General features: G+C 44.9%; 1 protein-coding gene across 1 annotated transcript in view; it reads left to right on the top strand.

Moving 5' to 3' along the window:
* The window catches only part of C1HXorf58 (chromosome 1 CXorf58 homolog), a 94,546-nt gene extending 85,124 nt beyond the window's left edge, over positions 1–9,422 (top strand). Inside the window, exons 10-11 of the mRNA XM_074943742.1 lie at positions 6,143–6,293; positions 8,413–9,422. Coding sequence (XP_074799843.1) covers positions 6,143–6,293; positions 8,413–8,616 — 355 coding nt within the window. The 3' untranslated portion in view covers positions 8,617–9,422. The remainder of the gene's footprint in view (positions 1–6,142; positions 6,294–8,412) is intronic.
* Positions 9,423–14,795: the final 5,373 nt, after the last annotated feature.

A 14,795-nucleotide genomic window follows, 5' to 3' on the forward strand; every position in this document is an offset into this window, starting at 1 on the left:
GAGAAGCTTTCAAAGCCAGTTTCATGACTGGCCAAGGTACGGTGTGACAGTTGTGTTTGTTTCTCATAAAGTTACCCGCCCCCTATATATGAGAAAGGAAATAAAGTCACAATTGTTTAAAAATCATTCTTTATTATTTGTTGCACAAAACATTGAGAGAAATCAGAAGCTAGACGGGGGAGGGGGGTGGAGGAGGAGGGAAGGACAAGTCCAGAAACCAAATCAAAATTTCAGATATGCCAGCTTTCTGCTGGTTCTGCAATCCTCTGTGGTTGACTGTGTGGGTCCCCGTAGCCCCCCCCCCCTACCCCCCGTGTTCTTGGGGAGGAGGGAGGATGGTTATACAGGGGCTGCAGTGGCAGTCTGTGGTCTTGCTGCCTTTCCCGCATTAGATCCACCATACAGCGGAGCATGTCAGTTTGCTCCCCCATGAGCTTGACCATAGCATCCTGCCTGCTCTCATCGCGCACGTCCCTCCTCTCTTCGTATTCATGTAACACTTTATGTGACTCCACAATTGTTTGCCTCCATGCATTCAGCTGGGCCCTATCAGTGCGGGAGGACTGCATGAGCTCAGCGAACATGTCGTCCCGAGTTCATTTTTTCCACCTTTTAATCTGGACCAGCCTCTGGAATGGAGTAGATAGGGGCCACGTTGAAACATTTGCACCTGCTGTGGGAGGAGAAAAAGGGAGGGTAGTATTTTAAAAGATACATTTTAGAGAACAAAGGGGACAGTCTTTCTCAGTGAAAAAGGCAATTCATAGTACACAGCACATTGTCTTTCTGTACAAGGTCGCATTTTGCCTCTTATACTGAAGTGCCTGCCGCTTTGGTGTGAGTAAGCCATCACATGTGGCCGGGCAACAGAATTCAGCTTGTAGACAGCCATGGTAAGCCCTAGGGGCACGCGGGGTTCTGCTTCTTCCACATTCATTTCAATGCTTTCAAACGGCCAGGCCCTCTTTCCCATAGCAAGCAATGCCTGGTGGGTTTGCCATATAAAAGGAGGGCCTGTGGGCTCTCTGGGATGATCACTTCACACAACACCCTCCCCCCCCCCCCGGCCACCCACTGTGTGGCTCCGATGAGGCTCTGAACAGGGACGAGTCCTTTAAACTAAACGTGAACAGCCCAGAGCGGCTGGGTTTCCCCCTACACCCCACCTTGTGGCTCTAATCAAGCTCTCACTCACCAGAAGTGCCTTCTCCAGGGTCATGGTCTGGGAGCATGCCTTGGGAGTGGAGGGAGGCTATTCGCTCCAGCGTTAAGAATAGTTCCTGGCTAGGGGGGAAAATGGATTCCCCACTTGCCGCCTGTGCACTGTCCTCCTCGTTGTCCTCCAAAAACTTATCCTTCTCACTCCGTGCTACTCCCCCCTTGCAGGTGTCCACAGACAGTTGTGGGGTAGTGGTGGCATCACCCCCCATAATTGCATGCAGCATGTATGGGGCTGTGGCCCAGAGCGCCCGTTCTCCTCCCTGGCTTTTTGGTATGCTTGCCTGAGCTCCTTGATTTTTGTATGACACTGCTCTGTGTCCCTGGAGTAGCCTCTTTCCGTCATGGCCCTGGAGACTTTAGCGTATGTATTTGTCTTTCTTTTTTTGGAACGTAGTTCTGCCATAACAGATTCATCTCCCCAACATGCGATGAGATCCAGTACCTCCCGTTTGGACCGTGCTGGAGCTTGTCTGCGAATCTGGGACTGTGTGGTCTCTTGTGATGGTGGACTGTGCTGATGGTGACCAAACAGGAAATTCAAAAGTTCCCGGGGCTTTTACTGCCTACCTGGCTAGTGCATCAGAGTTCAGAGTGTTGTCCAGAGCGGTCATAAGGGAGCATTCTGGGGTAGCTCGCGGAGGCCAATAACGTCGAATTGCATCCACAGTACTTGTAACCCGGAACTGCGATCTCGATTTTAGCGCTACTCCACTTGCCGAGGTGGAGTACAGAAATCAGATTAAAGAGCCCTTTAAATCGAAAAAACTGGTTTGGTCATGTGGACGGAATCAGATTTATTTAGAAGTAACTCGGCTAATTCCGAAATAACTGCATACTGTAGACCAGGCCTTAGACTATGTCTATATGGCCCCACAGTTTGGAGCATGGGGCTGTGAATTGCAACATCCACTCACGCAGTGGTTCTAAAACTTTTTTTTTTTTTTCCACAGACCACCTGAAAATTGTGAGGGTCTCAGCAAACCACTTAATGGTCTTTCCAAATGTTGTTTGTACCATTAGCTAACTATTGTAAAGCACTTTGGATAAAAGTGCTATATATAAAAAACTTTAATAATTTAATTAATTTTTTTTATTCTACAAATAAAAGCACACAACTCATTTTAATATCAGTAGTCTTACCTTTCTAATGTGATGGCTGTGCCTTCTGTCCCCTGCTGCGGCAGCCCCCAAGCTGGGGCTGGGAAGGAGGGGGGCCTCTCCCTCTCTCCTCCACCACGGCAACCCCCGAGCTGGGGCTGGGAAGGAAAGGGGTCTCTCCCTCTCTCCCCGGCCACAGCAGCCATGGAGCTGAGGCTGGGAAGGAGGGCCATCTCTTCCCGACATCCGCAACCCTGGAGATGGGGAAAGTCGCTTCTTTCTCTAGCCGCCGCAGCCCTGCACGTCCCAAATTCGCCCCACCCCTTCTTCTCACCCCACTGCCCCTTCCCACCTACCCCTATTCCCCCCAAGGCCACCACCTCACCTTACTTGTGCATCTTCTCCAGGATCCAGGCACCTAATTAGTGAAGCTATGCCTGCGCGGCTCCACTAATTAGGTGGGTGGCCCTTCATTCTTTTGTGTGCGGCTACCCAGGCACATACCTTAGAGGGAACTATCCGCGGACCACCTGAATGGAGCTCGCAGACCTCTGGTAGGCCATGGACCAGTTTGAGAACCTCTCTGCACTAGCGGGTTGTGCTGTAACTCCCCCATGTGGCTGCTGGTGGCACAAACTAAAAGCTATCTAGTTCATGTTAACATATTCCTCTAAGGACTAAGTTAATGTGAACTAGTTAGGCATTAACACTTGTATGTATATCAGGGGAGTTACAGCACAGAATGCTATTGCGTGCTGCGATCCACACCCCCTTAGTCTGAACTGCAGAGCTGTGTAGACAAGCCCTTAGAGTTTAGTGGAGTTGGATCAAGCTGCTTCTTTGGATTTGAATTTACAGCATTGCTGAGAGGCTCTGCATCCCATTAGCAGCCTCTCAAGTCATCCAGTGTATTATGGTTATCTTTTTAATTTCATAAAAATATAATTTAAAAAATCATTTTCAAACTCAAACCTATTCCTCAATAGTTTGTTTCCTAGGAACAGGAAAATTGAATATTACTTTTAAATAAAACATAAACATAAATATGTTGATTGTGTTAGGCACTCACTGATATAACAATCTACACTGGAAATGCATACACACACTTAAATATATGATGGTGCCTGCAGATCTATCCATTTCTGCTCTGTCGTTCAGGAATTCAATCCTTTCTTTACTATTAAATGCTACCTTTTTTATGACCGTGTAACTTTAGGCTGAATTACCATGTTCAAGTTACTTTTGACTTTGACTTTCATGTCTTTTTTTCAGAAATTTTTGCTAGTGCATATATGTACTCTGATCTCTCAAGGATTTGAATATGTTGGCTATTACATGCTAAAAGTGTGTTGAGTGCCTTACAGACAACTAGTCTCCACTGTAAAGCACTTACATTCTAAAACCCAGATTATAAAAATTCTGTACTTATTCTCATGCTTAACTTTAAGCATGGGAAGAGTTACATGGAAGTCAATGGAACTACTCCCATGCTTAAAGTTAAGCACGTGTTTTAAGTGTTTGCAAGTTTGGGACCTAAATAAATACATCTAGAGAATGGATGGGGAATGTCACAGCAATGATTGTTTCCCTGTGTCTTACTGGTTCCATGATACTTTGTTGTTATCATCAGTTACATTTCCTTGAGAGGTGGGCTAGGGTTTATAGGCCTTGTTAACTAAGTTTGTTTTAAGGAGGTCACCTTGAAGGAGGAGAGGGTTGAGACATGACTGAATAGGCTAGGAAAGGAGTTTTAGTCATCAGGGGCACATGGAAGAAGGTACAGAGATGAGAGTAGGAAAAGGAAACAAAGGGTTGTTAATCATGTGACTTGGGCAGAAATACATGAGTGAGATAAAGGAAATGAGCAGACAGGTAGGCAACAGGGTTGCCAACCTTCTGATTGCAGAAAACTGAACATCCTTCCTCTGCCCCCTTCCCCAAAGCCCCACCCCTACCCCACCCCTTTTCCAAGGCGCCGCCCCCACCACTCACTCCATCTCCCCTCCCTCCCTCGCAGTGGATTGGGTTGCGGGAGGGGGTGAGCACTCTGGCTGGGGGTGCAGGCTCTGGGGTGGGGCCAGGGATGAGGGGTTTGGGGTGCAGGAGGGGGCTCTGGGCTGGGGACAGGGGGTTAGAGTATGGGGTGTGAGGGCTCTGGGTTGGGGCTGGGGCTGAGGGCTTGGGGTGCAGGAGGAGGCTCCAGGCTGGGGCTGAGGGGTTCAGAGTGTGGGAGGGGGTGTGGGCTCCAGGAATGAGTTTGGGTGTGGGAGGGGGCTCAGGCAAGGGGTTGGGGTGCAGGAGCGGCTTCAGGATGTGGGCTCCGGGTGGCGCTTACCTCAGGCGGGTCCTGGAAGTGGCTCTGCGCACTGCCTCCATCTGCAGGCACCGCCCCCACAGCGTCCATTGGCCATGGTTCCCGGCTAATGGGAGCTGTGGAGCTGGCGCTGCAGGCAGTGTGCGGAGCCTCACTGGCCGCCACTGTGCCTAGGGACATGCGGGCCGCTTCCAGGAGCCGTGCGGAGCCAGGGCAGGCAGGGAGCCTGCCTTATTTCCGCTGCACCGCTGACCAGACTTTTAGCGGCCCAGTCAGCAGTGCTGACCAGAGCCACCAGGGTCCCTTTTCAACTGGGCGTTCTGGTCGAAAACCAGACTCCCAGCAGCCCTCATAGGCAAAAGCTACATTATGGAGAAAAAGTACTGTTATACTTCCATTTGTATCACAAAGCTGATTTTTTAAAAAAGTATCTCCTCTAATTTTAACAAAACTGCATTAATATGGACTGAATACATTTGTGTGCTTATTGGGTTTTTTAAGGAAAGTTTGGTGGTAGACCAAGTCTTGGAGAGATAGGAGAGCTTGAAAAACTAGAGGTATTTATCTTTTTGAAAAATGGTTTTGTTTTTGTACCTTAACTCCAAGAAAGGTAAGCTAGTTCTAGAAACTCAAGTTTGAAGTATTTGGATATGTCTACACTGCAGAGAAAAACCCACGGCACTGAATCTCAGAGCCTGGGTCAGTTGACTCAGGCATGCAGGGCTTTTGCTGTGGGGCTAAAAATAGCTGTGTAGACATTTCTGCTCAAGCTGGAACCTGAGCTCTGAGACCCTCTCCGGGTTTCAGAGCCTGGGCTCTAGCCCAAGTGGGATTGTCTACACAGCTATTTTTAGCTCTGCAGCCTGAGCCCTGCAAGCCCAAGTCAATTGACCTGGCCTCTGACACTCAGCACTGTGGGCTTTTCTTTGCAGTGTAGACATACCCTTTGGCTTCAGTGAGCTCTGAGGCTTCTGACTGTTTTTTAGGAAAGACTATTTAGTTAGGCACAGTCTACAAAATTGTAACCTCTGTGAGGTCTAGAACATAGCCACAAGACAGGAACTTTAGAGGCCGGGAGAGGGGATAGTGAGGAGGAAGGTCTGTGTTTCAGAAACAAAATTGCCAGATTGCCTGATGCACCCATTATACCATCTTTGAGGTCTGACATGTGCACTCCAATCTCATGGAAGCTGTGTCTGGGGACACTAGTACCTCTGGGCTCTGCTATGCAGAAGGATTATGGGATGTACTAAGAGAAGTGGGGCTCCTAAAGAAAAGATTCTGAGGATTTAGAACTAAAATAGAATTTTCTATTTTTTAAACATATTCTAACCATTTTTTCCTGAAATAATGGATATGGTTTCATAACTTGCATTCATGTATGTGGTCTAGGAGGTTTTGGTTTTTTTAATCTTTCATTGGTTTAAGCATTCAGCGGAGCACCAGATATGACATAACTTTCAAGATGTTTCATATTTAGGTTCTTTACATAATTCTCACGTTTTCTAGGTCTCCTACACCTTGTCCTCCAACAGCCACCTCTTCATCTAGGTCTTATCAGCCCTCTTCACTGCCTAGACCTTCAGTACGTCGTTCTCGCCAAGCTCGACAGAAAGTAGCAAAAATGAAAAGAGTTCATGCACTTGAAAAAGAAAGAGAGGTAAATCAATCATTAGTGATACAAAATAGAAAACGCACAGAATGTTTTTTTCAGGAGAATACTCCACCAAGTCTGTACAGGAAATACTCACTGGCCTGCAATTATAGGCAGGTACCCAGGCAGCATGGGGGAGGAAGCCCTCTAATTCAAATACAGCCTGGACAAAAACAAGACCTAAAGCGTTGCAGGGACTAAAGGCTGGGAGCTGCAGAGAGGTGGGGCAGGTGGAAGAAAATCTGATAAGGAGCAGGAGGTGGGACTGATAGGGCAAAGAGACTGGGAAATAATGGGGTGGGAGAAAGTAGAGAGATGTGACAAGCAGCCAGGATGCAGGGGGAGATCTGGGCCTGGCTGGATACAGATACCGAACCAAAGAGCTGAGGGAGGTTAGATGAGAAGGGCAGGAAGGGAAACTGGAACTGGGAGCCAGTAGAGAGACAATGTGGGCAGGCAACTGGAGGTTGGGGAGAGGGAGAGAGACAAGTCAAGGAGGGGGGAGGAACTGGGACTGGCTGTGCAGGGAGCTGCTGGCAAGAAGTCTGGAGGGGTGAGACTAGGACTAGGAGCAGAAGTCTGAGGCTGGGAAGATTAGGTTAAGAGACTAGGACTGGGCTGGGCTGAGGAGCTATGGTGGTGTAGAGAAAGAACTGAGAGTGACTGGTTGGAGGGGATGGGGCAGAATGGGTCAAGATTGTGGGGGGAATGGGCAGAAGAGTCTGTACCCGTAGAGCACACTTCCCTCCAGAATCTGGAATGGACCCCAAGATTCCTGAGTCTCAGCATTCCTCTGCTGTCAGCAAATATCTGTGAAATTCAGTGACAAAATGTCCAATTCCCTTCTAGTCTCAGCACCCTCTAGTGCTGGTCCTAATAGAGGATAAAAAACCTACTATTGCTATCTGTTACTCAGCTCAAATGGCAGAGGTCTTTGCTATGGATCTAAGGTTTCAACACTGCAGCTGTCAATATAATGCCACCTAATGGAATTGCTGTTTTTTCTGTTTGCTTTTTTAGACATCTAGGAAATTATACTCAAAAGAGCTATCCTGAAATATTATTAGGGTTGCAAAGTCCAGCACACAAAAGTTAGGAAATGTCAGAATTAAGGTTGCCTGTGAAACCTTAATACACCCCTTTGTGTGTATGCAGTGTGATATAGTGTTTAGTTACATGATCACACATTTATTCCACAGGACCCTAGCCTCATTCCGTACATACGATGGACAGAAGTATCCTTCAACTCAGTGGTTAGAGTGCTCACCTGCAGAGTGGATGATGTGGGTTCATATCTCTGCTCCACATAAAGCAGAAGAGAGATTGGAGCCTGGGTCTCCTAATCCTGTGTGAATGCTCCAACCACAAGGCTACAGCTTAGAACATTTTGTGAATCTAGCCCTTCATTTCCTTTTGCTCTTATTAAAAAGGTTAAAAATACCCAAAATGTTTCACTTCAAAGCAAACAAAAAAACCCCAACATTTCATTCAACCCACATTTTTTCCCAACTTGTTTGATTCACCAGTTATTTTTTTAAATTTCAGTTCAACCCAAACCAATAATTTTTTTCAAACTGCAACCAACCAACCAACCAACAAAAAAAAATCAGTTACTCATCCAGCTCTAGTCACAAGTCTTTCTAGCTCTTCATCATCCTTGCTTATAGCCTTCCCTCCTGACTCACAGTCCCTTCCAGTCCTAGCTTGGGCTTCTCACCCAGTAGGCACCTTCTGCCTAAAAGCTTGGGAGAGTTGTCAGCTAACTCCCCAAACACTCTCCCTCTCTCGCCTGAGTTTCGACTGAGACATACTAATAGTATATTTATTTCTTAAAACTGTTAAATACACTTAAATATTTATTTCAACAAAACCTTTTAAACTTATCTTCCTAACATTCATACTGTGAACTAGTAACTACGACAATCCTGTCACAGAATTCGCTCCTCTCGATTTGAAAAATGCATGTCTTGGCTTTGCTTTGGCATTCATGTAACAGTGAGAAATAGCAAATCTCTAATGTTGAGTTCTGTTTGGTGTATCTGAATTGACTGCAAAGCTATATAATGTGATCTGTAGTAGACAGTTCTTCCTGTTTTGATATAATCGTGTGTATAATGTTGTTCAGGAACAGAAATTGGATGTTACAAATAGAAGCCACTTAACTGAACATCAAGAAACTATGACTGCATCAGTTGAAGACCTTGAGGATCATTCTGTCTTTTCTGATGAAGAGTGGGAGCAAGAGGCAGCTAAATTGTATGCCTGGTCTCAGGCATTATCTCTTGAAGACAATGGAGAATCTTCACTCAACCTAATTTCTGAATTTTAATAATGGTTATTTCACATTAGCAGTAGTGGTAAACAGAAAACATTTTCAAGTCTTTCCTACCCTGCTGTAAATATGTTGCAAATTTTGATCATAGAGAACATGGGATTACATACATATAATTGCTTTCACCTTGGCTGTAACAGATTTAGAATTAAAGCTACGTACAGGTTATCTGTGAACATTGTATATTTTGTGTACAATGTATGATTACAGTAATTGTTTTTGCTGTGCCATTGTTTATTTCATTTTCATTATGGAATGGTACTAAGTGGTGAAGATTGCATCCACAATAAGCTCAATTTCCAGCCTCTGCTCCCTACTTCCCAAAATGAAACCAGTCTGCCTGAAAATTCACATGCAGCATTTCATTCCAGGGTAGAATTTTTATGGGAAGGTTGAAATGAAATCCTGAAAGCAATATTAAAGTTATAGGGCCAGATCCAGGGCCATATTAAGGTTCTTTTGTACAGCTCTGGGAGCAAAGCAACTTTAAAGCCATCTTAATCAATTATATGGAGATTCTACCAGCAAAGGACAATCCCCAAATGATGTAGAGCCAGCAAGCCAGCTTTGTCACAGCTTGCTGGTACACTCATAACGGACATGTCCATGCCCTTTTTCTTGATGAAGAAAGTGAGAAAATGTAAAGAACTAATAGTACTTGACCCAAAAACTTTATTCCATTTGAAACCTGGACACTTTTTAATTAAACAAAAACTATATAAAATCAATACGCTGTTTCCGTTGCGGAACAAAATTATGGGCACAACTAAGGTTAGGTGAGTGATGTAAATTTAGTGACTTTTTTGGTAAGGTGTAGAATTTCTGTAAAGAAAGAAGGGGTTGTTTATTTTGATTTTTTGAGTGCTACCTGAACTGCACTGAAACGTACTTTCTGAAGGTTTTTTGTTGGCGAATTTAGTTTACTTAACTGTATTTAGAGCTCAGTCTTGTTCCTGTTGACTTCAGTGGGTATAGTATTGAGCCAATTAAGCCCAATCCAACTCCACTGGGAATCAACGGAGAAATTCTCATTCAGTTCACTGAGAGTTGAATCTAGTTCCATACGATTTAAGAACATAAGGATTTGTTCAATTAAAAACTGAAGTTCAGTTTCACCAGCACCTGTTTTCTCCTCTTGAGTACTGTTTTACAGTGTTTGGGTAACCTTTCACAAAAAGCAGCAAGGAAAAAATTATAGATACTTGGATAGTGAGAAGAATGCCTCCCATACTTCATAACTGGCACCAAATGAACACTAAGTGTCGAAGCAATTGTTTTTATATTCTAGAATATACTGTTGTATTTTGATATTTCATGGATGCAAGGCCTAAGGTTATTTTCAATTAACACTAAACATAATTTGACTACCTAAAATGAAGTCTCTAATCTGGGGACTAGCTGAAACATATGATGATACTACTATTGTTCAGCTACAAATCCTTCACAACTCCTAAAGCAGCTCTTCAGTTTTGCCTAAATTGTTCAGTATTTAGGTTGATTGGAAAATTATTCAGATTAAGACGTTGCTTTGCTGTTTCTAACTGAACTTAATCCTAACCAGTAATACTGCAGACTAATTTGTATGGCTTCCACTGGAATGTGCCACAGGGACCATAGACTCCAATGTAAATTTCTCCCAATTTTAAATTCCAAAAGAGACTAATTGTCTCTTGCTCTGAGATACATAGTAGAGGAGAAGATAGCAATATAGTCTTTTCACTTTGCACATTTATGTTGGATAATTTTCCACGGCTTGCTCAGACTCAGAAAATCAGTGGTTTTTAAAAATGTGTTAACGTGTTTTATTCCGGCATAAAAGAGTGGCTTTTTGCAGTGTAGCTTGCCACTTTGGAAGCAGTTTAAGCTACTGAAAAAAAAAACCACTCTTACTCCAGAATAAGAATGTCCAGTGGTGGAGTTATACCGGTATAACGATAGTGCTTCAAGGCATAGCTACACTTGCAGATGCAGAGCGCTTTGAGTTAAACCAGCCTTCTTAGAGCGCAGTAGGGAAAGCGCTGCAGTCTGTCCACACTGACAGCTTCAAGCGCACTGGTGTGGCCACATTTGGGCACTTGCAGCGGCATTGGGAGTGGTGCATTATGGGCAGCTATCCCAACATGCAACTGGCTGCAATGTGCTTTTCAAATGTGGGGGTGGCTGGAGTGTGACAGGGAGTGTGTTGTGAATGTGCGGGGAGAGAGAGTGAGTTTTTGGGGGAGCTGAGAGCATGTCAGCATGCTGTCTTGTAAATTCAGACAGCAGCAGACCCCCCCTCACCACTCCCCCCGCCTCTCTCTCTCACACACAGCATTCCACTCTAATGGTTGCTTTGTCTCAGAGCAGATGAGCAGCCGGCTGTCAGAAACGGAGCTTTCAAAGGGCATTGCCACATTCCTACACCTGATTCCAAACAATGACAAGAGTGGCCACTTGACTTAAGGGGATTATGGGACATTTCCGGATGCTGATCAGAGCACAGTAAAGCAACACCTCATTCACACTGGCGCCACGGCGCTCCAGCGGGGGGCGCAGCAAATGTTATTCCACACGCCGAGATGGAGTACCAGCAGCGCTGTAGCCGCGGAGTCAGAGCGCTCTACGTGCCTTGCCACTGTGGACAGGTAGTGAGCTAGTGTGCCCCGGGCTCCTTTATTGCGCTGTAACTCGCACGTGTAGCCAAGCCCTTAGTTATGGTACAGCTATAACTAAAAAAATCTCCCTTACACAAACCTTAATAAAAGTATCTAAATCTCCTAATCAGCTTTGAAACTCTCAACTTTGATTTTGGAAATGAAAAACTGTTTCTAGAAGTATTAAGTGAAATGCTGTAACAATACCACCTTAGACTGTGATAGCAGCATATTTCACAAGCGAGGCAGCGTTAGGCATAATCAAGATGTAGATAGGTCCCCAAGAAAATCAAAATACTGCAGAGGAAATACAGTGATGATGTTGCAACTGTCTGAAGCTTTCCCTTCCATCACTAATGAGCCACTGCATCAGCACACTGCTAGGGGAATTGTGGGCAGGCTGCACAGATATTTTGGGGGGCCCAGAGCAAAAACTCAGGCCCTCCTCTACCTAAAAAAAAAAATATTTTGGGGGAGAACGAGGGACAGACCTTGAAGAGTAAGCCTGCCCTGCACTTATCCCACAGCAGCAGCTTGACTCCTGTCCCACAGTGCTGGGCCCTGCTCCAGGTGTTGTGACCCGGCGTGTAGCATACAGCTCCACCCACGTTTGGCCCAGCTGCCCCTCCATCACCACATGTCAGAGAGTGGCATTCTGACCCAGTATGCGGAGTCACATCACCACTCAGGTTTGGCCTGGTGCCCCCGCCTTGTGACAGGGGTGGGGAGGGTGATCAGGCCAAACCTGAGTGGCACTCTGTCCCTCCTGCCAGCTCACAGGACCACTCCGAGGGCCCTCTCAGACAGGGGCCCCAGGGAAAATTTCCCCTTTTGTGCATCCTTCCCTCCACCCCCCGAATTGGTCCTGACTACAAGATGCTCTTTAATATGAGGTGTCAGGTTGGTGGTAGTCAAGGTAGGGGCCTCAAGCTAGTTCCTAAAAAAGTTGTGAATTTATAATCCATGGGAGTGTCATGCATCTGCCATTCTGATTTTTCATTTTTGCTTTCTCTGTCTCCTTTTCTGAGACAACACAGATACGATCTCTTTCTCACCTGGTTGCTTCCTCCCCTAAACTTTAATTTTCCCCACTAATAGTAGTAAGAATCAGGGAAGATGAAAGTGTCACAAGTATTGTTTTTAAAGGTGAATAGTACAGTGTTTTAGCATGGGGCAGGGTCATGTTAACTACATCAGTTAATCATGTTACAATGGGGTCCCCCCCAACCTAATTCTAATTATAATGTAGATAGGGCCTAAACTGAATGAACTTGCTTAAATTAAATCAAGAACAAAGAATCTGTGGATAATAGGTCTGTCAGTGAACACTAAAATCAGGAAGTTTTTCTTTCATAATAGCTGAAAATGGCTTGTCTAGGAGAAATATTAGGAGCTGAGAGAGTTGGACAGATTATATTAATAGAAGCTAGGTGTTACAGTCTCAGTTTCAAGGTAGGTGATCCTGTTTTCCCATGTGGTCCCTTGAGGGCAACCACTTAAAGGTTTCTGGCTTCCAGCTGTCACTTTTCCTGAGTAGATATCTACAATCTCACTCCCTTTGTGACCGGGGGGTTTTATGGCTGCACAGGTCTTTGCTTACACTGCAATAACCCCAGCAAGCCAGACTGCCTAAAAAGTCTGGTGGCCTGCATTTTCCTCTCCCTCCAAAGGCTACGAAGGGTGTGTTACAAGTTACCACCCAGCTCTTGGTGAGTAAGCACCTTTATTAAGGTGAAAGCATTACAAAGGAAAAAATAAAATTAAAAAAATAAGTTCTTATATGCCTGCTAAAAGTTTACCAGAAGTCACCCATCAGTCTTATGAGGTCCTCACAGGTCAAGTCCTTCCACCCCTTCTGAAAGGACTGCCCTGCAGTCCCAGACAGTAGGTCCTGTCCATTTGCTGGATCAGAAAACAAGCCCCTAGTCAGTTTCAACTCAGGCTATTTATCCAAAGCTCCTTTCTTTGGCTATTGGTCTCTGGAGAATCCAATTTGACCCAATATATACGAGCCTCCCCAGCTAGTAGTAGTACTTTTCTGAGGGAATTACAACCTGGTTGGATTTGCCTTAATCACAAACCCACTGTTTTTACTTCCTGGAGGAGCTGTGGTAGTCCTCTCCCTGGAGTAGAACACAATCATACATAAACCATTCATTTAAAACAATGGATCCCAAGGACACTGCATGGGGTAGCAATGTGTGTCATAGTAATAAAAGAAAGCAATAGCTGATCCTCCAATACTGTACCAAGGACATTTTTTTTTTTTATAGTGGCTAAATCCAAACTGAATATGTAAAAATGGTACTTTCTTACTAGTAGATTGGATTCACGTATGTGTATTCAAACTCATACCCTCTAAGTGCAATTATTAAATTAATCTTTTTCTCCTTGTTTTTGTCCTGCTGAGCCAACACAGCGAGCTGCAATTCTTTTCCTGGTTGGGCCTTATCAAGAGCTGTAGGGAAGCAGACCCCTGCAAACCCACTGAAAATAGTCTTTGACCACAAGGCCGGTAGAACCTTGTTTTCCATGTATCATTGCCAGTAATAAATTAACCTGGTTAACTATCAGATCCCAGGTTGAGTTTGCAGGGCTAACAGCAAGTAAAAATGTTTTTCTAGTGAATTGAGTACAACTGGTACAATTTTGAAAACAAACAAACAATGTCCTTTCTACACAGTTGATATTCAAAGTAGAACCACACTTTAGTTATCAAGAGCCCGATCTTAAAATTGAACCCTTAGGCTATTGTTACTCACTCCTAAAAGAACATCCCGCCCCTACTACTCTACATCTTTAATCCGTTAAAATAAAAAAAGGCACAGAATGGGCTGCAGCCACATCGACGAGCGCCAGAGCTTAAAATCAGGTATGTACTGCTAAGGGTAAAGTCTGGTAGGCAGCAAGCCGTAAACCCATGCATTAGGCCATAGCAATGTGATATCCTTTATAGCTGAAGCTTTGTCTCTTGCCGGGCATCCAGTACTGCTCGTTCCTTCAGTTAGACAACAAATTTGCACCAGTTTTGATCACCTGTATTTTAGTTCTGCTGTATAATAGCGCTGCACATTCGTCTGAAACGTGTAAAATCCTTAAGTAGGCAAACACTTATTTGTCACAACCCAAGTTCTGAGGAAACTTTCATTCAAAAGCAGACTAGACGTGGAGCCTGACTGCTAGAAGTTGAGAGCGTGAAGCTGGAAATGCTGGTATGCTTGTGACCATTTTTCCAGAATGTTAGCTGAAGTACTGGGAATAGCCATCAGAATTCCAGTTTCTCATCTGAGAGTGGAGACATTTTAATTCTTTTGAGTCAAGCTAATGTGGGCAGTGAGGTGGTTCCCCACATCCCCCTCCTCTCCGTTGCAGCTGTGGTAAATGTGACAGGGGGTGTTAGTACTCACCATAGCTCCATGTAGTGCCACCCCTCTCTCACCATGGGGCTTGAAACCAGCGATGATACCCTTCCTTGAAAAAGACGTGCTGTAGCCCATCCAGCCCTTTAGAGACTACGATCACATCTCCAGCACCTGATTGGCA

This window comes from Natator depressus, chromosome 1 (genome assembly GCF_965152275.1).
Source record: "Natator depressus isolate rNatDep1 chromosome 1, rNatDep2.hap1, whole genome shotgun sequence".
Taxonomy (NCBI): Eukaryota; Metazoa; Chordata; order Testudines; family Cheloniidae; genus Natator; species Natator depressus.